Source organism: Hemitrygon akajei, chromosome 23, assembly GCF_048418815.1.
Source record: "Hemitrygon akajei chromosome 23, sHemAka1.3, whole genome shotgun sequence".
NCBI lineage: Eukaryota > Metazoa > Chordata > Chondrichthyes > Myliobatiformes > Dasyatidae > Hemitrygon > Hemitrygon akajei.
The window spans coordinates 56,370,223-56,394,856 of record NC_133146.1 but is presented as its reverse complement, the minus strand read 5'-3'; the positions used below and the strand labels follow the sequence as shown (position 1 = coordinate 56,394,856).

Genomic DNA, 24,634 nt, shown 5'->3' with positions numbered 1-24,634 from the left:
GATGAGCTACAGCAGCAAGAGACGATGAGCACGCACTGAGTGGCCACGGGAGGTACATAATAAAGTAACCACTAAGTGTGCTGTCTGTAGCTACCGTTAACACAAAAAGTGCCTTACACTGTTTGACAGGAGTGTTGTCAAACATGCCAGGTCATATTAGGGCAGGTGACAAGAAACATGGTAAAAGAAACTGATTTCAAAATGTAGCTTAAAATGAGGGCAGGAGAGGTTTTGTGAGGAAATTCCAGAGCTTAGGGCCTTGACAGAGAAGACAGAAGTGTGTAATAAACTTTGAGGACTAGAAAATCCTGAATTAAAAGAGCATGTTTTCTTGGATGCTCATGGGCTGGAGGAGAGAGAGTGGCAAGATCACTGAGTGAATTGAAAACACGGATGAGCATTTAAAAATCAAGGCACTGCTTTTTAAGGAGTGTGCGAAGAAGGGTTTTTAGATGAATAGGACTCTTTACAGTAGCAAAGTTTTAGAATGCCTCGATTTTGTGAAAAATGAAATTGGGAGGCCAACCAGGAACACATTGGAATACTCCAGTCTGATCAATGACAATACATGACTGAGGATATTGACAGCAATGTTTCTCACCCTCTGCAAGCCACCTTGGCTGAACAGAGGAGCACTTTCAGTAATAGATTAAGACAACTCAAAAGAGTACTATATGAGGTCATTCTTACCCTCGGCCATTAGACTCTATAATGAGTCAACCTATAGCCAGGGAAGTGATGACCGCACCTCCCCCCCCCCCCCCCCCCCCCGCCTCCTGTTGTGGTAACTTATTTTTTATTCTTTCTACTTCTCTCCTACTATTTATATCTGTACACTTGTAATACTACTGTGACATTGTAATTTCTCTTGGGATCAACAAAGTATCTATCTATCTAGCAGTTGCAACAAGTCCTGAGTGCAGTGGTTTCACACATTAAAGATATACAGTCATAGAAACTGAGCTGATACAAAGTTCTAAAGTGAACTAGGGCAAAATGTGTCCACAGGGTTGAGAACAATCGGTTTAAATTTCATCCTGTGCCCAGGAGTGGGATTATTACAGTAATTGGAGAGTACGCCAATTAGCGCATGGAGGTTGAGGCAAGTGCGGAAGATGAGCGAGTGTAAGGTGCCGTCCAATAGCCTCTCGCTCACTGCTGCTGGAGGAAGGTGTCTGCGTGAGACAGTCTCTCTCTCTCTCTCACTCGCTGTTACTGAAGGAAGGTGTCTGCATGAGGGTCTCTCGCTCGCTCGATGCTGTTAGAGGATGGTGTCTACGTGTGACCTTCTCACTCGCTGCTGCTGGAGGGAAGTGTCTGCGTGAGACAGTCTCTCGCTCCCTCAATGCTGTTAGAGGACGGTGTCTACGTGTGACAATCTCTCTCTCGCTCGATGCTGTTAGAGGATGGTGTCTACGTGTGACAATCTCTCTCTCGCTCGATGCTGTTAGAGGATGGTGTCTACGTGTGACCTTCTCACTCGCTGCTGCTGGAGGGAAGTGTCTGCATGAGGGTCTCTCGCTCCCTCAATGCTGTTAGAGGACGGTGTCTACGTGTGACAATCTTTCTCTCGCTCGATGCTGTTAGAGGATGGTGTCTACGTGTGACGATCTCGCTCGATGCTGTTAGAGGATGGTGTCTACGTGTGACGATCTCTCTCTCGCTCGATGCTGTTAGAGGATGGTGTCTACGTGTGACGATCTCACTCGATGCTGTTAGAGGATGATGCCAGAGTTCTGGGTCTATGGATTATGGGTTGGACTGCAGTTCGGTTGGACCCTTTCGATCTTGTGTTTTTATGGTCTATGTTTTTGCTCATTCGTTCGTGTTGCCGTTTGCATGGTTTGTTTGTTTGTGCATGGAATGGGGTGAGTAATGTCCTTGTTTCTGTTAAAGTGATTTGTTTTTTGCAAGTGGGGGGGTTGATGTTCTTGTTGCCACTTGCACGATTTGGGGGTTTTTTTCGCGCTGGTTGGGGGGAAGGGTAGCTGCTTTTCCTTGAATGTTTTCCATGGTTTCCTTTGTTTTATGGCTGTCTGGAGAAGACAAATCTCAGGGTTGTATACTGTATAAGTACTTTGATAATAAATGTACTTTGAACTGTAAACTATGAGGAGCTGAAATGACAGCTTCAGTCTTCCCAACATTTCCTTATGAAACACCCCTGAGGATCGTCACTTTGTTGTGGCGAAGGGACTTGTGAGTTCCTGAGATCCTGAGACTGATGATGTCTGGAAGGGTCACCCATGGAGGCAAGGTCAAGATGGGGGTTCCAGACAAAGAGCAACCCAACCAAAACTTCTACAGTGGAGCTGCTGGAAGATGATGACACATCAGAAAGGCAGTGAAGGCAGAGGAAGGCTGAAGAGGTGAAGTGTCCTCCATCATCTTGCATTCCTTGCCACTGGGCACTAATCTGTCAAGGACCATGTGATGACTGCCTGTGCATCAGCCTCCCAACATTAAACTAAGTCATGCATAGGCGTTTTCCATTAAGGGAATAACCCCTTAGGAGAACATCACACCTGACTCAAGTGATTAAAATAAGCTACATTATGGAACACCAGAAGGGACAGTGTGGGTAATGGAAAAAATGACCAGGATCGAAAGAAGCAGAAAGTTGTGAACTCATTCAGCTCCATCATGGACTCTAGCCTCCCCAGCATCGAAGACATCTTCAAGGAGCAATCCCTCAAAAAGAACCCATCATTAAGAACCCCCATCACCCAAGGTATGCCCTATTCTCTTTGCTACCATCGGGGAGGAGGTAGCTGAGCCTGAAGCTACACACTCAGCAATTCAAGAACAGCTTCTAGCCCTCTGCCATCAGATTTCTGAATGGACACTGAACACATGAACACTACCTCACTACTTTTTTTGCACTGCTTATTTAATTTAACTATTACATACAAGTTAAATTACATAATAATAAAAACTGTATAAAATATATTTACTGTAATTCACATTTTTATTATGTATTGCAAGTACTGCTGCCTCAAAAACAACTGATTTCACAACAAATGCCAGTGATATTAAACCTGATTCTAATTCTGATTCACTATTGATAATTCTCTTGGTATAACAATATATTTGGACACAACCATTATTGTGCAGTCCTAACTAGAAGGACAATAATAGAGAAATATTGATGGAGGTTGGTATGGTCAGTCTTCTCAAATGCTGAAGAACAGTTAAGAATAAGATGAAAGGTTACATTATCTCTGTCACAATCATGTACAGTAGAATTGTATTTATGTCTTTGATCCAAGTTGTTTATGTACTGAAGCAGAGTTAAAGCCTGATGGGAAGATTAAAATTAAATGTTCCAGGTTACAACTGAATTGAAAATCATAACACATTTAAGAACTCTGGGGAGAAAAGCAGGTTGGAGATAAAGTGCTGGCCTGCATGGATAGGAGATTCAAAGGCTGGTTGTTTTCTTGTGAGACGAGCAATGGCAGCAGATTTGGAAAAGAGAAGGCATATATATTTATAATATATAATATATATTTCTTCTCTCCCCTTTGTGTTATATTTTATTTGTTTCTTCCTACCTATGTCACCTCCAGACATAATTATAGCACCCACTTCAGCCAGCATCATCACCCTGCGAGTCCTTCACTGTCTCCAGATCTCCCATATACTCTAATCCTTCCTTTTTGTTCTCCCCAGCTCTTCCCCCTTTCACTGCAATAGTTCAGAAGAAAGATCATTGAACTGAAATATTGACCCTGTTCTAGGACAACAGTCCCCAACCTTTTTTATGCCATGGACCAATACTACTAAGCAAGAGGTACATGGACCTCAGATTGGGAACCCCCTGGTCTAGGATGATGCCTCATTGACAAATTATTTCCAGAATTTTCTGTTACCTGCATTACCCTACTTTTGGATCTGCAGAGAAAGAATTTTTATCAATATCAGCTAAAGCAGGATGAGAAGTGGGAGGGGACTACATTTCTTCCTGTGGTATATAAAAAACTCTGCCACGGAACCACTTAACCACTCTACTGGGTTTATCAGCCTAAGTGAACCAGAACAGTTAAAAGAAATAAGCATTGAGAAACTTCAATGATGGATTTAAGGTAATGTCCATCAAATACATAAAACCATAAGACCATAACACATAGGGGCAGAATTACACCATTCAGCCTATCAAGTCTGCTCCGCCATTCAACTATGGCTGATATATTTTCCCTCTCAACATTCTCCTGCCTTTCTCTGCAACCTAGTAATTAACATTTTATCAATCGGCTCAAGTTTCATTCCATGCAAGTCAAATAACTTCCTTGGCCTATCATGTCCTTCCTGGCTCCTAAATTAAGAGCTAATAAGGCTAACAGTGTCTTCCAGAATCATAGTACATGGTCCTAGAATGTAAGATACTTTAAGTTCTTAAATACACAATTTTTAACTTTGTTTCCTCTCTCTCTGAGTTCTGACTAGAACTAGTCAACCTGAAACATGACCTATTTCTCTTTCCACAGATGCTGACTGCATCTTAGTTTTCATTATCATCATGATGCTATTTTTAAAAATCTCTTACTCATGAATGCACAGGCCTTGTCTTTTTCTTAAGTATTTGGTGGGTAACTAAAGGGGGAGGTAACACAACTCCATGCGTTGGCATTGTTCAAATAGAAATGATTGGATTTTGGCCTTGGCAGATCCTGTGCATATCAGCTAGCAGGGCTATTTCCGAAGACTTTTAAGCTCTCCCCTTCTACTCCATTCTGAGGTTACCACTCACTTTAAGAAGAGCACTATCATGCCAACACCTCAGAAATGACGACTGCCTAGTGGGTCTGACATCCAGCACCATGAAGAGCTTTGCAAGGCTAGTCATGGCATGCATTAACTCCAACTTCAGCAAATTCATCCCCCTGTGATTCATCTCCTGCCAAAACAACTACAGGCCATCCTGGCCTCACACTCATCCCTGGTGTATTTACACTTACATCTTCACACTCAGGAGTTTAGCACTACCTGACTCCCTGATTAACAGACTGCAATCAGTACAATCACCACAGCCACAGTTATTCTCAGCACTGGAACTCACAAGGCTTCATCCTCGGCCTCTAGTTTACTCTCTATACACGCAAGAGTGCATGGCCAGATTCTGCTCTTTTACAGCTTTTTACAGCCAGATTCTGCTCTTTACAACTCCATTTACAGCTTTGTAGATGACTCTGCCAAGGTTATATAATTGTAATTATATTATATAAGCAAGTAAATGTGTAACATAGGGGTCAGAGCAAATTGGAGCCAAATAGTCAAGGCTTTTCACTGCCATTGTGAATGCCCCCTCCCCATTTATAGTAGTCATGAATAAATTAATTACATTAATAAATTGCTTAATGGTGTCATATGTGCCAAGATACAGTGAAATACAAATCATTTCATTACAAGATTGCAAGACAGTATAAAATAAAACAATGACAAAATGCAGAATAAAGTATTACACAGAAAGTGCAGTGCAGGCAGTCAATAAGGAACAAGGCTACAATGAAGTAGATTGTGAAGTCAAGAGTCCATCATATACTGGGGGACTGTTCAATAATCTTATAATAGTGGACTAGAAGCCATCCTTGAGACTGGGGGCATGTTCTTTTGGGCTTTTGTGTCTTTTGTCAGATGGGGGATAGGGAAGAGAGAATGACTGGAATGGGTAGTTTCATGAACCAGTGGGAATGTTGCAAATTTTCAAGGAGACCATCCCTGAATCTTTTCATCTCTCTGCCTGATAACCTCTGTTCAATCTAAGCTGCGTGGATGTGTGACCATATGGTAACTGAAATGCTCCTGCGCGTGTACTGTTTGTTGCTGTGCAGCTGGAAATTTCTTTTACATAATGTTAATATAATTTTGATATCTAAACTTCCCAGGTAACTTCTTTAAAAGTCGTGAAACAATTGAAATTCAAATAAGTTCTTTTTAAACAAGGCTACTTTTATAAATATTTTATAAAACTATAAATGTTTCATACAAAAAAGGACATATAGCAGTAAAAGCAATATTTGGCAACTTTTCATAAGTCTACCAAATCAATCTCTGGAATATAATTGTAATTAGCATTTGAGTCACAGGAACTAATCAATGACACAGTTTACTCGGACCCTATAGTGGTAGTGTCTGTCTGGGTTCACAGCAGAGTGAAAGCAAATGCAACAACAAATTTTATATTCATATTGGTACTCTAAAACAAGAATAAGAAAAAAATACTGCTGCTAGTTACTGTTTTTATCTTTGTTGAAAGTTAGCAGCCAATAACTCAGGCCTCCCAATTATGAAGTGCTTAGACATGCATTGATTAGTTGTAAATACATGTCCTTTTGTCCTGGATGGGTACTTGGTGGACAAAAAAGAACTGAGGAACTACAGGACAAGAGTTAAGGAGAAGGACCCAAAATTAAATTGGACTTGCAGAGAGCTAGCATTCTCTTTGGGAGCTCAGTGCTGTGTCTCTGAGTTACAGTGATTCTCTGATTCCAATGCCGTACTACAATCTCACAGCCAGTCTCCTCTAGTCAAGCTACTCTACACACAGCTGCCTAGGTAACAAACACCATGATATTTCAGGCATAGGGGCATCACAGGTAACTGATACAAAAGCTGTATCTGTTATCTACAATTAAATGCCTCTGCAAAAGGTAAGGATTTAGACCCTTCTGTTCTCTAACTGAAAAATGTAAGTTGATTTCAATATTACACTCAACATCAGTAAGACCAAAGAACTGATTGTGGACTTTAGAAAGGGTAAGATAAGAGAATGCGCACCTGTCCTCATCGAGGCATCAAAAGTAGAAAGAGTGAGCAATTTCAAGTTGCCACGTGTCAGTGTTTCTGTGGATCTAACTTGCCCCTGATGTACTGACGCAGCTACAAAGAAGGCACAACAGTGGCTGCCTTGCATTTGGAGTTTGAGGAGGTTTAGTAGATCACCGAAAGCACTCACAAATTTCTATATTCTAGCTGACTGCATCACTGTCTGGTATGGGGGGGTGGTGAATGGGGGCTACTGCACAGGATTGAAATAAGATATAAACTTGTGAGTTTAGTCAGCTCCATCATGGGCACTCGCCTCCATAGTATCCAGGACATCGAGAAGCGATGACTCAAAAAGGCACTGTCCATCATTAAGGACCCCCCATCACCCAGGTCAGGTCTTATTCTCATCGCCACCATCAGGAAGGAGGTACTGAAGCCTGAAGCTACACACTCAATGATTCAGGAACAGCTTCTTCCCCTCTGCCATCCAATTTCTAAATGGACATTGAACCCATGAACACTACCTCACTACATTTTTGTTTCTATTTTTGCACTACTTATTGAAGTGAATTACACACCTGCTCTGAGAGGAGAAGACCTTACTTCAGAACATAAACTGCAATGGAATGAGAGACCGAAATCAACAATTACAAAATGCCAACAATTTCTAGCCACTAGCTATCTTTACATATAACAGTGAATCTTTTAACACACTCTAAGATGTCATTCTATTTTAAACATTTTAGTATTGATATGGAATTCTTTTGAAATGGCACCACTGAAATCTAAAGTAGTAATACATTATGCTTTTCTCATGTCAATAGCCTTCTCTATTTTGGATAGGAAATTAAAATTAAAGGCTTCAGTCTTGCTTGAATAAATTTAAAGAGGAAGATGTGTTACTGTTTCCTTCAAAGCATCAGATTTTTGAAAACCACTTCAAATGATTAAATGCAAATTGTATAGATACCTGTTTTTATTCCTGAGAAATAACAAGAAAAACATTCTAATTACACACTCAAAATGCCGGAGGAACTCAGCAGGCCAGGAACATCTATGGAAAGCTGATATTTCAGGCCGGGATCCTTCATCAGGACTGGAGAAAAAAAGACAAGGTCAGAGTAAAAAGGTGGGGGGAGGGGATGAAGAAATACCACATAGTTGGGTGAAACCAGGAGAAGACGTGGGGTGGGGGGGGGGGGGGAGTAAAGAGAAGTCATGGTGATCAAGATAAAGGGCTGGAGAAGGAGGAATCTGATAGGAGAGGACAGAAGGCCATGGAAGAAAGGGAAGGGGGAGGAAATGGGCAGGTAAGGAGATAAGGTGAGAGAAGGAAATCAGAATGGGGAATGGTGGGGGGGGGGGGGGGACATTACTGGAAGTTCGAGAAATTGATGTTCATGCCATCAGGTTGGAAGCTACCCAGATAGAATATAAGGTGTTGCTCCTCCAACCTGAGTTGGACTCATCAAGGCAGTTGAGGAGGCCATGGATTGATATATCCGAATGAGAATGGGAAATGGAATTGGGTTGTCACTGGGAGATCCTGCTTCTTCTGGTGGACGGAGCGTAGGTGCTCGGCAAAGCGGTCTCCCAATCTAAGTCGAGTCTCACCGATATACAGGAGGCCACACCAGAAGTACTAGATACAGTAGATGACCCCAACAGACTGACAAGTGAAGTGTCGCCTCACCTTGAAAGACTGTTTGGGGCCCTGAATGGTAGTGAGGCTTTGCCTCACCCCTCCACATCTCCCAGGTTCACCTATCACCTACTACCTAGTATTTCTTCCTCCCCTCCCCCTACCTGTTTACTCTGACCTCATCTTTTTTTCTCCAGTTATGAGTAAGGGTCTCGGCCTGAAACATTGACTCTTTTCCATAGAGACTGCCTGGCTTGCTGAGTTCCTGTGTGTGTTACTTGGGTTTCCAGCATCTGCAGATTTTCTCTTGTTTGACATTCCGATGGACAGCAAGAAAGACTATCCTGGCTTACAGTGGGATCTGGACCAGCTAGAAAATGGGCTCAAAATTGGCAGATGGAATTTAATACAGACTAGTGTGAGGTTTTGCACTGAGGACTGTGGTAGAAGAAAGGGATCTGGGAATACAGGTACATAATTCATAGAAAGCGGTGTCACAGGTAGATAGCATCTTAAAGCTTTTGGCCCATTAGCCTTCATAAATAAAAATACTGAGTACAGAAGATGGGATGTTATGTAGAAATTGAATAAGATGTTGCTGAAACCTAATTTACAGTATTTTGTACAGTTTTGGTCACCTACCTACAGGAAAGATGTAAATAAGGTTGGAAGAGTACAGAGAAAATTTATAAGCATGTTTTCAGGTCTGGAAGACCCAAGTTATAAGGAAAGATTGAATAGGTTAGGACTTTACTCCTTGTAATGTAGAAGATTGAAGGGAGATGTGATAAAAGTATACAAAATTATGAGAGGTATAGATAGGGTAAATGCAAGCCACCTTTTACCACTGAGGAGGATGGGACTACAACTAGAGGTCATGAGTTAAGGTTAAAAGGTGAAGATTTAAGGGGAACATGAGGGTTGTGAGAGCGTGGAACAAGCTGCCAGCACAAGTTGTGCATATGACTCTATACATCTGACTTGTCCTTCTAAGTACGGGAAAGACTTCAGGTTATCAGAAGCTGAGTGACTCAGCATGGTATACCTAGCTACTAACCCGATCTTGTAGACACGGTATGTACACGGTTGGTCTAGCTGAGTTTTTGATCAGAGTTGAAAGTAAATTTATTATCGAAGTTCATATAAATCACCATATACTTTGATCAATGTTGATACATGGCATGCTGATGGTGGGAAACCTAGCAACGGCAAAGACATTAAATGCCCGGGATCTCTCCTGTCTTTGCTCATTGATCATTGCCCTGACACTCCTGTTGCAGAAATGCTTTCTCATACTTTCTTACAACCGAAGGCCATTCAGGCCAGTTAGTCTATGCCAACTCTCACAGCATTCCAATCAGGCCCAATTCGACCACACATTTCTTCATAATTTGCTGTAAGCATTTCAATGTTTCGACGTATATGTGAGAAATGAAGCTAATCTGAGCTATTCTCTCTCACATGCCCATCAGCTAACTCCAGGCTCCCCTGGTACCCAACCATACTGTAGGTAATATTACAGTGGCTAATTACCCTTGCAGCTCAGTTTGTCATGTGGGACGAAACTGCAGCAACCAAGGGAAACAAATGCACTGCAAACTCCACACAGACTGCACCCGACATCAGGACTGAACCCAAACCACAGGAACTGTGTAGCAGTTCCATTAACTGTGATGTTGCTCGTGATACTGGCTACATTATGGGCCTATATTTCAGTGTTGTTTTGGTCTAGCTGCATACAGATATGGACTGCTTTATATGCTGAATTGAGAACGGAATTAAACATTGCGTAATCAGCAGCAAACATACCCATCTCTGAATCTGCAATACATGAAAAATGTAGGAAACCAAATGAAGGTGGTTAGACGTAGAGCACTGCCCTGACGAACTCCTGAAATGAACCATAAAGGTTATGGTTCACCTCCCAAACCATAACATCTTTCTTTGTGGTGTTGTATTGTGAACAAAGTCAATGGACAGACACTGAAGCTACTGGATACATAAGTGTTTTATTCAACTCTTGGAGGAAAGGACCTCTCAACCCACTATTACACAGCATTTTATATGCTAAAAATCAAAGGTAACAGCAGGACAATTCTATCATAACAATGTATCTACAATACTTCCTTTGAATGACATGGTCTCACATACTTCCTTCTTTGCACCCAGACTCCAGACACCCAAAATTAACATTAATCATCATTGTCTGGTTTGCAATCAGCTTTAGTCCATGGTTCCAGGAAAACAATTGTTCAGCACTGCATTAATTTCAATCTGCAATTCATGTTCATGTCTGAAGATTGTTTGCTGGTGAAGTAAACATTTGCTATATACCCTAACTCCAGAATATGCCCCAACAGTAGGAAGTTAGAGTTTCTCCAGTGGTTAGAATCTGTCTTTTTCCTGCTGCCCACTGACAATGTCACCAGGGCTATTTGATACTATTTTCAGTCAAGTGTTGCCTTGAAGTGAGAGCATTCACCTCCTGAAATCAGATCAGTTTGGATTAGGACTGTGATGAAGCAAAGTCATCACCATTAGCATGTTCCGTGTTGTATGATGTGAGCGATCAAGGTCTATGACCATGAATGTTTAAGCAAATTTCTCTACAGAAGTGGTTTGCCATTGCCTTCTTCTGGACAGTGTCTTTACAAGATGGGTAACCCCAGCCGTTATCAATATTCTTCAGAGACTGTCTGCCTGGCATCACTGGTCACATAACCAGGACATGTGATCTGCACCAGCTGCTCATATGACCATCCACCACCTGCTCCCACGGCTTCAGATGACCTTGATCAGTGGGGTAGGAACTAAGCAGATGCTACACCTTGCCCAAGGATGACCTGCAGGCTAGCAGGGGGAAAGGAGTGTTTTACATCTCCACCCCACCACCCAAGTAGACAAGTATTTCTGTCAAAACCTAGTGAGCTGGTTATTGGTAAGTTCAGGGTGATAGCATTCTCAACTACGCCTCCCATCGCTTTGCTGATGATTCAGAATACATGGATTGGGGAATAAATAACGGGATTATCCTGATTTAATGAACAAGACATACCTGGACAATTTTCAACCTTGTTAGATACTGCCAGTGTTGTAACTGTACAAAAATGAGCTTTGCCAGACGCTCAACTTGCTCTGGAGAGCAGACTTTTAACTAAATAGTTGCAATTATACAATACAGTGAAATCTGTTTATTTGGGCAATCAGCTAATCAGGGCAGTTATTTATTTGAGACAACTCTTAAAGAACAAAAATTAATTGAGAAAATAGCCCAGATTCCCTTCATTTATTTGGACCCTATTCCGCTTATTGGGACAGGAGACTGTTGCCGAGTAGTTTCTAACTAGTATTAATCACGTGCACTTATATGGCCATTAGACACTACATTGTGCTTAGAGCATTCAGTTTTTAAATAGCATCAGCTGTGTGTCCTGGAGTTCAGAAGCAGTGATTTTTGTCACTGATAGTTGGCGAGAAATTAGCAGTAAGACAATTCAGAACTGCTTTGCTCACTGCGGTTTCAAACATTCAGACTTGGAGATGCCTGAAACAGCTGGGAGTGAAAATAAAACGATTTTACTACTTCAACAAGTTAATCATGATGGAATGTTACAATGAAAATGAAGATTTGGAGAATGCATTCATCAACTGTGCATTTTTCCATGGATGCTGTCTGGCCTGCTAAGTTCTTCCAGCATTTTTTGTGTGTTAACACTGTTTGATAGTACTGTAGAGGTATTGGTAGTGTTCCAGTTTGTTCTGTATTTCATTTAAATACATAAATTGTTACTCAGTTAAAGGTTAGTTTGTCTTTTTCTTATACTTTTAAACTATTTCCATGAAACTTCAACTATTTGGGGCAACCGCTTAATTGGGCCAAAATGTGTCCCCATGTGTCCCAATTAACCGGAATCCCTTGTATACACTTATAGTTACTACATAACTCTGTTACTAAGCATTCGTCTGCAGTTCTTTACTGTTGCCACCCTAGCACAATTTCAAAACTTCCTGTGAACTAATGAACCATAGTCAATTTAGTGACTCCCTTTCATTACTGAAATTATGTCTCGTAATTATGCCAAGTTAAAGCTTTGTAACACAAAGTGCAAAATGTGAAGGGACAAGGAGCAATCTGAGAGTAGAAGTGTAATAAATTCAATGAAAGAAATGTGGTGGTATATAAATATTAAAACATTACTGTGTAATTATTCTGAGTAATCACAAGATTATATTAGTAATAATTTAATTTTGTATAGAATTGTTTTGTTTCTGTTTAGATTCCTATTCCAGGGCAGAACCCAACCAAACTAGTATTCCTAATTCTCTTCAGCTAACACGTTTTGTTACTGCTTACAGCACCAAGGAACATTCTAGCCCCAAAATATAAAGACATACAAGCAAAAGAAGATGGCAAGCAGACAATAAAACTATTTTCTTCAGTAAGTTTTCCATGGTACATTTTCTTATGTGCATTATATGTAGCAAAGTTTCTAAGTGAAGTGAATTCTAATGAAAAAAAATTGAAATAAACAGGTTTTCAACTTTTTCACTCCATATTGTGCATGAAGGCATCTAATGTTCATATAATCGATAGGACACTCAGTGCAGTGTGGTGAAGTAAAGATTCAAGGTATATTTAGTATCTAAGTATGCATGCAGTATACAACTCTGAGATTTGTCTTCTCCAGACAGCCACGAAACAAAGAAACACTATGGAAAACAGCCAAAGAAAAACTTCAACCCCATCCCCCATGCGCTAAGAACAAATTGTGCATCAGCAACAGGAATATCAAACACCAAACCATCCCCTCCACCCACGCAAACAAATTACTGGATTAGTCAGGGTGTGAAAGGTTATGGGAAGAATGCAGGAGAATGGATTAAGAGGGGAATGGATCAACCATGATTCTATGGTGGAGCTGACTCAATAGGTTGAATGGCCTAATTCTACTCTATGTCTTATAGTCTAATAGGTGCCAGTGGTCTGAACTTTAAATGAGGGGCCCAAGACTGAAACTCCACTGTGATAGCTGGGAAATTTAAATTCAACTGATTAACTAGATACAAATGTTTAGTGTGCTGATAACCTTGGGTATTGTATCTAATTAGTTTAAGATACCATGAATTTTAATTTGACACCGTGTAATGATTGTACCTGAGACTTTAATACATTCAAGGTAAGCACGTCATTATTTATCAAGTGTATTCAGGGATTCATATTCTACACTTGCTCCTTTGAGTTTCATGTTATGTTACACTAGTTTGTTCATTAAGCACACTGAGCATTAATTATAAGACCATTAGACCATAATTATGGAAAATTATGTTAAAATGTGCAAAATCTGTACTGGCAAACTATAGTTTAAAACAACTCAAATAGACTTGGACATCTGAATTAACATAAAAATCATGCAAAACAACACTGTGTTAAGAATTCAAATATAAAATTAAACTGTAAATACAATTAGACATTTAATTGTAAATCCCATTGGTGATGAAATGGAACAAGGACTCATTGGTGAGAATTACATACTGTATCCCATCACCTTTTATTTTGCTCTCATGAATTATTAGTGCTTAGGAATAATTAGACTCATAAGATCCAACTCTTGTAGTTTTTCTTTTCTCATAAAAGTATTTGTTTCCTTAAAAATTGAAAATACAGTATTAGGCAAATTAAACATTTGGACTAACACAATTAGAAAGTAAGTATCTTCCATCTATATTTAGCCTTCATTTCCAAATATATTAGCAGTTAGGTGTAATGATGAGGTTGTTACTAAAATCTGGCTCTGCCTAATTGATTGTTTGATCTTTAGTCACATCAAAACAACAATAATCAGTAGTTATCTGTTAGTTAAATAATCTTCGATAAGAGCCCTCCTCAACTGTAAACCCTGCAATGCCAAGCCTTTATTATAAATGGGCTGGATCGTGCAATCCAGCGAAGAGGCATTCATAAAAACAGAACTTTAAGAAAGGCTTGTCCATTTGACCCTTTCAGTCTGCTCCACCATTCAACATGACTACAGTTCCTATCTACTTCAGTACTCTGTTTCTAACTTCCCCCCCATATCTCTAGATCCAATTATCATAAAGAAATGCAATACTCTGCAAAAGTCTTAGGCACATATATACATACCTCACGAGGGTGCCCAAGGCGTTAGCATAGTACAGGACTGTATTTGTCAACGTGGAGCAGAGAACGAGTTTGCAAATCTGGTGGGAGCAAAGGATGTTGGGAACAGCGAGGGTGGAGCACCACAGGGTGCTGTGGAACAGGTGGCATTGAAGTAGTGTCAGAGGTGGGGTGTGGTGTGGATGCAGACACTCCCAGCCCCGAGACACCAGGCAAGGTCATATGATTCCAAATAACTGGTTTATTGATCATTACAGAATGTCTCACCAGTGCTTCCCACTCCCTCCCCTTTCCCTTCCCCTTTTCCCAACCATGATTCCCTCTCCCTGACCCCTTCTCACTCTCAGTCCACAAAAGAGACCCATATCAGAATCAGGTTTATCATCACTCACATGAAATTTGTTTTTTTCTACAGTACTACTACTCAATAAACAGACCCATCATTGCTTCTGTCTGTTTCCTGTCAAATCATTTACCAACAATGCCAGCATATCACCCTCAATCCAATGTGCTTTAATTTTGCACACTAACATCTTATAACCAGGTCTTCTGAAAATACAAGCACAACATATCCATGAGCTTTTTTTAATTCTATTAATAACACTCCCAAAACAAAAACTCCAGAAGATTTGATAAGCGTAATTCAGAAGGTCAATAGAAAGTCAACACCATTCCTTCTTCAGGGATCTCTGGGCCATTACCAGGCTATCTAGCTTCTCTTTCTATTGACCTAAGTAACCTAATACAATCATGTTTTTAAAACAAGTATAACTCTACATGGACAGCAGCTGGTTCTAAATATTGTACCGCCTGCCTTGCATATCATATAGACAGCTGGAACGCAACATCCATGTGTTAGGGAATATTCTGGAGTTAGATTATATAGCAAAATATTAACTTTGCAACTCTCTTCAGCAACCACTCTTTAGAACTGAATATGGACTGTAGATTAAATTGAAAATGCAGCCCTGGACAATAGGTTGCCAGAGCTGTGGACAGCAGGTAATTGAAAAACCTGACAATGCTGATTAACATTCACTTTGGGTGTCTGGAGTGTGGGTGCAAAGGAGGTGTGAAAATTATATGTAATTCAAAGGAAGCACTGTAGATACATTGTAAATATGAAATTGTCCTCTGATCTTCAACATATAAAATGCCATGTAATATTGGGTCGAACAGGCCTCTTCCTCCAGACAGTGTCTCGTTTTGTCAAATAAAAGACTACTTTAACACTTTTCAATAGGTACATTTAATGTCAGAGAAATGTATACACTATACATCCAGAAATTCTTTTTCTTCGCAAACATCCACGAAAACAGAGGAGTTCCCCAAAGAATGAATGACAGTTAAATGTCAGAACACAAAAGCTCCCCACTGCTCCCCCCCCACCAGCAGAAAGGCAATGATGCCCCTCCCATACACAAGCAGCAGAAAGGCAATGATGCCCCCCCACCAACAGAAAGGCAATGATGCCCCCCCCAGCAGCAGAAAGGCAATGATGCCCCTCCCATACACAAGCAGCAGAAAGGCAATGATGCCCCCCCACCAGCAGAAACGCAATGATGCCCCCCCCCAGCAGAAAGGCAATGATGCCCCCCCCCCCACCAAGCACTCAAGCATGCAGCAAAGCATCAATACTTTTGCTTTCAGGTGACTTTGTTCGCATTACAACATCTACGGTCAACCTCGACCAAACAGAAGGGCCTCATTACTCTACTGCAGTAGTATCTGACTTGCCAGCAATTCAGCTACAATTTATGGAGTACATCCTGAAAGTTAAGTAAGGCCTTAACTTTAATGCATTAGAAACAAAAGGCTTTGGAATTTCTATATTTGTGCTTTGCTAATTTAAAAAAATTACTTCAGAAGAGGGAACCTCATTTCATCTTTCTGGAACATACGATGATTTACTACCATGATTAAATATCACCCTAGTTAAATATGTAGTTTAATATTTGAAACATTTTCTAAAATAAGTTCAGTATTTTTTCAGTTTGTGCACCATCATAGGTGATAAGATTTGATCTTCATCTCAGTTGTATGTTTTGTTGAATGGAATGGGAAAAATCAGCATGTTCTCTTTAACAAATAACACTGTTAACCTCTGAACTACCAACTATTTTTCACAATGATTACCGCAATCAACGGGACAAAGTATTTGCAGTCATGATGGAATAAATAGCTTTGCTTATCACTTCTGTTAATTATATCATCATGGTACAAGATGCAAGGGTGGACTTGGTAATTTATCAGTTTAAACACTGAGCAATATTTTAAAGATATAAATAATCTGTATACAAATGGTCAAAACTGAATTAAAACATTATATATCTCCTTAAAATATGACATTTAAAGCCTATAACATAATTAAACATAGAGGAATATGGTTTAAGCTTATACCAGAGGTTCCCTATCTGGGGTTCATGGACCACTTGCTTAATGGCAATTGGTCCAAGGGATAAAAGAGATTGGGAACCCCTGCCTTACACTGTGGAGACATAAAAGACTGCATATGCTGGAACCTGGAACAGAAAACAATCTGCTGAAGAAACTTACTGGGTCAGGCAACATCTATGGAAGGTGACAGACAATTGACTGTTGTCCATTTGCAGTCAAAACGCTGTGAAAATTTGCAATTCAGACCATTTCCCTCCACAGATGCTGCCTGAACCACTTAATTCCTCCAGCAGATTGTTTTAAGCTTTCACAATAACCTGTAAAAACATTTAGAAACATGTGGTGTCTTCTTCTTTGCATACTTGAGTAATGGGAAAGCGTTTACGCAATCAAATCAAGGATCAACTTTATTTTCATATATTTGCCCAGTCCATCACAGGAAAGGCTTTCCCCACCACTGAGCACATCTACATGAAACGCTGTTGCAGGAAAGCAGCGTCCATCATCAGCTACCCCCACCATCCAGGTCATGTTCTCTTCTCACCACAGCCATCAGGAAGGAGATACAGGAGCCTCTGGATCCACACCACCAGGTTCAGGAACTGTTATTACCCCTCAACCATCAGGCTCTTGAACCAAAGGAGATAACTTCACTCAACTTCTCTTGCCCCATCTCTGAAATGTTCCCACAACCTATGGGCTCTTCATTTCATGTTCTCAATATTTGTTGTTTATTTATTTATTGTTATTTCTTCTTTGTTATTGTTGTATTTGCAGTTTGTTGTCTTCTGCACTCTAGTCGAACATCCCAGCTGGAAGGTCTTTCATTGATTCTGTTATGGTTATTATTCTATAGATTTATTGAGGCTGCCCACACAAAGATTCCCAGATTTGAATCTGGTTTTCCATCCGTTCTGCGTTGAGCGTTGAGCTAGCAACTCAGCCTCATAAAAAGCAAATGCTGAAGAAACGGCAAGGTCGCTGCCCGATGCGCCACAAGGCACGGAGAGGGTCAACAACAACCCACAGAAAATGAATTTCAGGGTTGTATTTGGTGTAGTTTGATATTTACTTTGAACTTTGATGTAATTAGGAATTTGTTGTGGTGTGCTAGCACAACATGCAAAAAAAAACAACACTCGAGGATCATAAGAATAAAGAATTGTAGGCAGCATGATGGCACAATACTTTCCAGTACCAACAACCTGGGCTCAGTTCCTGCCGTTGCATGTAAGGAGTTTGTACATTCTTCCCCATTAACGCGTGGGTTTCCTCCGGGTGCTCTGGTTTCCTCTCACCGTCCAAATCTGTACCAGTTGGTATGTTAATTGGTCATTGTAAATTGTCCCGTGATTAGGCTAGGACTTAATTGGGGTATTGTTGGTTGGCACAGCTGAAAGGGCCTATTCCTCGCTTCAATAAATAAAATAAACAAACTTATAAGTTAAAGTACTGATATGAAAGTGCTTAAGCAATTTGGGATGAAGCAATGTGCTAATTAATTGATCTCCATTATTAAGTAGTATAACCATTAAAGGCGTGTGGTTAGCGATCATGAAGCTAGTTGGAGGAAAAGAAAACTTCAACATCTGCAAGGCTGTCGTGTCTCAGCCTGTTTCACTCTGCAGCTACAACGTGGACAGCTGCAATTTGGTTCTCAACACAGCACAAGCTTTTTTGAAGGAAATACTTTCATCACCGCTGCTTTGCGTGAGTCAACCAATCAAGTCAGCTTAAAATGGCTGTTCTGAGTGTCAGTTCACAAGGTGAGATAAGTTTAGATTTAATCTCACACGCAAAGCGAATACAGCCTGAAGCAGCACAACTCTTGGCGATTAACAAGACATACTTTACTTCCCAAATCCGTATTGTCCCAAAAGAAAAATGCTTCTTACAGAGATTTGTTTAAAAGGGATGGCAAGCTCTCCCTCTGCTTTCAATTCCTCATTCTTTGAGCATTGGAAACTGTCCCTTGCATTTAAAATGAGATCTTTTGAGATATCGGGAGTCAGCAATCTCGCCGGCACCGTCGCAGGAGAAGGAATGTGGAAGCAGACTGTGGAGCCCATTAAGTGTTGAGAGGAAGTTTGCAGCCAGCTGCTTTACAGGCTGCACCTTCTCCCTTCACTCGTGCCGAGTATGGCGCGCCGGGCGCCGGGCGCTCGCCCCGGTGATACCCGCCTCTGGATACCAGGGACACCCGGCAGGATGGGCGGAGGCGCAAGCAGAGAGGGCAGGATTGGGGGGGGGGGGGGAGAAGAGGGCAGGGGAAAGGGGGACGGGGTTGGGGGAAGGGCGCGGGAGGGCAGGGGGATGGAGGGAGGGAGTGAGGGAGCGAGCAGGGGAGGGAGTGAGGGAGCGAGCAGGGGACGGAGGAGATGACTCCAGAGGGCGCGAGTGTGTAAAGGAGGGAGGGGAAGAGGGCGCGATAAAGTAGAGTGGGCGCGGGAGGGGGGGGGGAACTGGAGGGAGAGGCTGAGCGGGGGGCAAGGCAAACGGGCGAAAGAGGGTAAATTGAGCGTGCGACGGGGCGGGAGAGGAAGAAAGAGGGGGGAGCGAGAGCAACTGGCCGCCAATTAGGGCAGCGTGCGCTACAGGGCGCACAACGGGGTTGGTGGTGAATGGGAGAAGGGGGAGCACCGGTCCGGGCCGGGCCCTGGAGGGGCACGGGGCGAACGGCGGGCAGAGAGGCCGAGCCCGGGGTGCTGGCGAGGGGTATCGCTGGAAGCTGCACCTACCTGAAGGTGGCCGCTTGCGACTGAGCCGGCTGACAGCCTTGGACATGAACATGATCCCGTCCGGGACTGTGCTGGGGAAGGGCAAAGCTCCCACCCTCCGACGAATCTTCAGGCTTTTTCTCTTTCCCTCTCTCTCTCAAATCTGCGACTGAGTCACTGACGCGCAAAAGTGTGCATCTTCCCCCCCCCCCCCCCACCCCTTCCTTAACAAGTGACAGGGGCTTCCTGTAGTTGCAGTAACTCACAACGCATCACAAGTTCAGCCCTCGCAATTCATTGACACCCCGGCTGCTTCTAGAAGAACAGGAAGAGAGAGGCAGATCAAAGAAAGGCAATGTGAAACTGTGTCGTTAGCATATCCATTCTCTTTCCTCTTGTTGAACACGCAGCCTTCTACATTCTGCCGGTTTCTTCTGGGTTGGGGGGGGACTTGCCTTCCCCAAGATAAAATGCATACTTGAAGGAAACTATTCTAATAGTTAGCAGGGTGTGGTAAAGAAATCAGACACCCTCCTAGAAATTAACCGATGAGAGTTGGGAATATTTAATTGCAAAGTGTCATTCTTTGCGATTCTGCGGCGAAGAACCATTCAGCCCTCAGTCAATCAGGGAACAAATATTTTTGCCAACTTTCCTCATCTGCCCTTACCGGATAGATTGCAGTGGTTCCACGTGACTTAACATCAAGGGGAATTTGGACGGGCGATCGAATGCCAGCAAACCCACGTCCCGAGAAATAAGTAAAGCTTTACCTTCTATTGACTTTTGTCATGTGCCCATACATTTCCCCTTTTATGTATCTGTACTGTTCACTTCATCAACTTCCTGCCCTAAAATGTTTCATGTATTCATAACCGGTGAGTAAACAGGTTTATTCTGAACTCCCTGTTAGCTTTCTCGGTAATAATGCTATACAACTGGCCTCAAGTTTGATATTCCTACGCATGGAAACAGTCTGAAAATGAGTCTTAGCCTTTATCACCTAGAGTACAAGGAGGGGAAATTATCAAATTATCCTTTCTTTTTCTCAGCTCAACACCAAGACCACAACTGGAATACTGAATGCAATATTGTTCTTATTTAAGGAAGTATAGAAGCATATAAAATAAGATAAGATAGAGGCAGAAAAGTTGTTTCCACTAGCAGGTGAGACTAGAACTAAGGGATATAGCCTCAAAATTCCGGGATGTAGATTTAGGACGGAGATGAGGAGGAACTGCTTTTCCCAGAGGGTGGTGAATCTTTGGAATTCTCTGCCCAATGAAACAGTGGAGGCTACCTCAGTAAATATATTTAAGACAAGGTTGACACGAGGAAATCTGCAGATGCTGGAAATTCAAGCAACACACACAAAATGCTGGTGGAACACAGCAGGCCAGACAGCATCTATAAGGAGAAGCACTGTCTACGTTTTGGGCCGAGACCCTTCATCCTGACGAAGGGTCTTGGCCCGAAGCATCGACAGCGCTTCCCCCTATAGATGCTGCCTGGCCTGCTGTGTTCCACCAGCATTTTGTGTGTGTTGCTTAAGACAAGGTTGGATAGATTTTTGCATAGTAGGGGAATTAAGGGTTATAGGGGAAAAGGCAGGTAGTTGGAGATGAGTTCATGGCCAGATCAGCCATGATCTTATTGAATAGTGGAGCAGGCTCAACTGGCCAGATGGCCGACTCCTGCTCCTGTTTCTTATGTTCTTATATCTACCTTTGGGTGGGGAGGCGATACATAAAGCACTCCTTCCCTCCGCTAACCTGCAGGTCACCCACAGAGAAGGCATGGCACCTGCTTCCCCCGATCAGGGTCTTGTGAAGCCACCGGAGCAGACGGTGGATATCACAAGCCCTGGTTATGCGACCACAGACGCCAGGCAGATAATCTGTGATGAGTATTTATAATGGCTGGGGTCAGCCATCTTGTAAAGACACTGCCCAGAAGAAAGTGATGTCAACTCACTTATGTAGATGAATTTTCCAAGAACAATCATGAGTCCATGATCACCTACTTTACACAGCACGACACGTAATGATGATGATTATATCTGCCTTGGAGTAATAAAATGTATGAAGGTTTCATGAGGGAAGAATAATTTCTGGAGCTTAGAGAGACGATTTCTTTGAAATATCATCCTGAGATGACTTGACAGCGTAAGCACCAAGAGATTGTTTCTTCTGCTGATGATGTTTTCAAGATAAGGGACCATCAACAGAACAACTTTTTTTCAGAGGGTTGTGAACTTTCAGATTTCTTTATGATAAAGAGCTCAAATGTTGATTTGTAGAGTACATTCTAGAATTAAGTAGATCTTTATACTTTAGGGAAATTAAGGGTAATGGGAACTAGGAAAAACAGTGGAAATGAAGGCAATCACATTGTAATTGAATGGTGGAGCAAGTTTGAGGAACAGTTTGGTGTATTTCTGCCAAAGTGCTCTGAACCTAATCAATGAAAATCCTTCAGAATTGTAAAGGTCTCTATTAAGTCACCTCAGCTTTCAGTTTCCAAAGGATAAGAGTCCAAGATATGTTCACACATTCCTGACAAGGAAGAATTCTGGTATTATAGACAATAGACAATAGGTGCAGAAGTAGACCATTCGGCCCTTCGAGCCTGCACCGCCATTCTGAGATCATGGCTGATCATCTACTATCAATACCCGGTTCCTGCCTGGTCCCCATATCCCTTGATTCCCCTATCCATAAGATACCTATCTAGCTCCTTCTTGAAAGCATCCAGAGAATTGGCCTCCACTACCTTCCGAGGCAGTGCATTTCAGACCCCCACAACTCTCTGGGAGAAGAAGTTTTTCCGTATCTTTGTATTATTTATTTATTATTTATTATTTATCTTTGTAAATAATTTTTATACTTTCTCCCATTCCTCTATTTCCTTTACAATGTAGGACCCCAAGTGCTCTAAATAAAAGTAATAAAAGTTTATACCTTTTAATTTTATCCCCATGCCTGATTGCGTCTAGTGGTTTGTATTATGCCAATAATAGCCACTTGGCATATTTCTATAACCTGCTTCCATTAAAACACTTAGATTATAAAGGTTTTTTTTCTGTAGTTCAATCCTATCATCATTCCATTCTGAACTTGTCAGTCATTTGCTTGTCATTTGTGTGCTAAAATATTAGTGACTATTGCGGTCAGAGTCCTGTTTCTGATCCCTCTTTTCAGGTAATATAACCCTTCCCAACATGTGTGTTAAGAAGAACAAAAATAACTTGCTTCTATATGGTGGTTTTCATATCCTCATTAAGTATGCTTTACAGCCATTTAATTACTTTTGAAATGTCATTTCCAAGCAATGTTCCAGCAATGTGAACAAATAGATGCCTGATAGTAATTTTTGAGGTACATTTGGGGTAATTTAAATTAGCCATCTCATTGGCCTATCTCAATCCTGATCAGTGTTAAAAAGCGGAATCAATTAAGTAGTAGACCCTCAGTTTAACATTATATTTTTAAAGGATTACCTTTTCGCATAGTCTGCACATGGTAAAAAGAAACAAATAACTGACTGCTGGTCATTCAATACCAAAGGCGTTAATTGTTGTTATGTCTAAAAGTGATTAAAAATGTGTGATGGATTTTCACTATCGTGGGCCAAGAGAGGCCTTTTTTTTTGCAGAACTCAGTTTTCTAAACTAGCAGCTGACACCTGCAAAGATCAAAGTGTTCTGAATAAGTTAAACTTCTAATTAATAATCTTTGTTTATCTTCTTGTCATAATAGTGAACAAAAGTTCAAAGTAAATTTATTATCAAAGTACATATATAAAACCCTGAGATTCATTGTCTTGTGGGCATACTCAATAAATCTATCAAATAATAGCCATAAGGGTATCAATGAAAGACCATCCATTTAGGGAGTTCAGCCAAAGCCTAGGAGTCAACAAACTGTGCAAATACAAAAGAAGTAATAATAATAAGAAATACATGAGCAATAAATATCAAGAACATGAGATGAAGAGTCCTTGAAAGTGAGAACATGTCAAAGATGGGGCAAGTGAAGTTATCCGCTTTGGGATAGTAACTGTACCTAAACCTGGTGGTGTGAGTCCTAAGGCCCGTGCACCTTCTTCCTGATAGCAGCCAGTCTTCAGCTATTCATGTAAATGGCACCAATAATCAGTTTGAAGTTAAAAAGACAGCTTTGCATATAAGCACTGCCTTGCTGGCTCCACAGCACAAGATCTAATTGCAATGAGACAATGGGTTGTTTCAAACTAGACAATGCTGGCTAAGTTATTAAGTTCAAGGAAGCTTGCTGACTAGATGCCTAAATCACTTAGCATATTAAATAACTGATCTGTTAATAGTTGTAAGATTTTGGGTACTCATGGTGTCAGCTTTACTTCATTAATTATGGGTACCTGGGAACTTAGTCTACAGTTTTTCACCACTTGTGTTAAAAGGTATCTAAAAGATTATCACGTGTGAAGTCATCCAAGTGACATTGAAATAGCATAAATGTAGACAACAATTTAAGCTTATTAGGAATAGTCCAGGAACATCAAGAAGCATGACAAAAACATGGGATGAACTAGAAACCATACCTATGATTTTAGTGATGGGTGATTCATTTGTGTGCATCATTAGTATGTCTTTTAGGTTTATAGAAATTGTTCTTGTGTTTTGGAAATCCCTTGTGTTTTAGAAATGGTTTATAATTTGGATGTCTTTTACGAGATAGAAATCCTTTGTGAGTTTTTAATGTGTTTTAAGAATCTTATTAAAATTTAAACGTATATTACTAAAAATAAATGAACTGTGTTTAAGCAACTTCATTAGCCTGAAGTATCTTCTTCTTGGTGACGGGAGGGATCCCACCAGTCAAATAGTGGGTACTGGCAGCTAAACATACCATAGAAGGTAAACAGAGAAGTGAGCAAATCTTTGAAGTTTGGGTGGCTACTGTATAACCTCCCTTTAGTAAGGGTACCTGT

General features: G+C 41.2%; 1 protein-coding gene across 1 annotated transcript in view; it reads right to left on the bottom strand.

Moving 5' to 3' along the window:
* LOC140715470 (regulator of G-protein signaling 10-like) overlaps window positions 1–20,107 on the bottom strand; it is a 69,235-nt gene extending 49,128 nt beyond the window's left edge. Inside the window, exon 1 of the mRNA XM_073027714.1 lies at window positions 19,685–20,107. Within this exon, the coding sequence (XP_072883815.1) occupies window positions 19,685–19,736 (52 nt within the window). The 5' untranslated portion in view covers window positions 19,737–20,107. The remainder of the gene's footprint in view (window positions 1–19,684) is intronic.
* Between the last annotated feature and the right edge of the window lie 4,527 nt (window positions 20,108–24,634).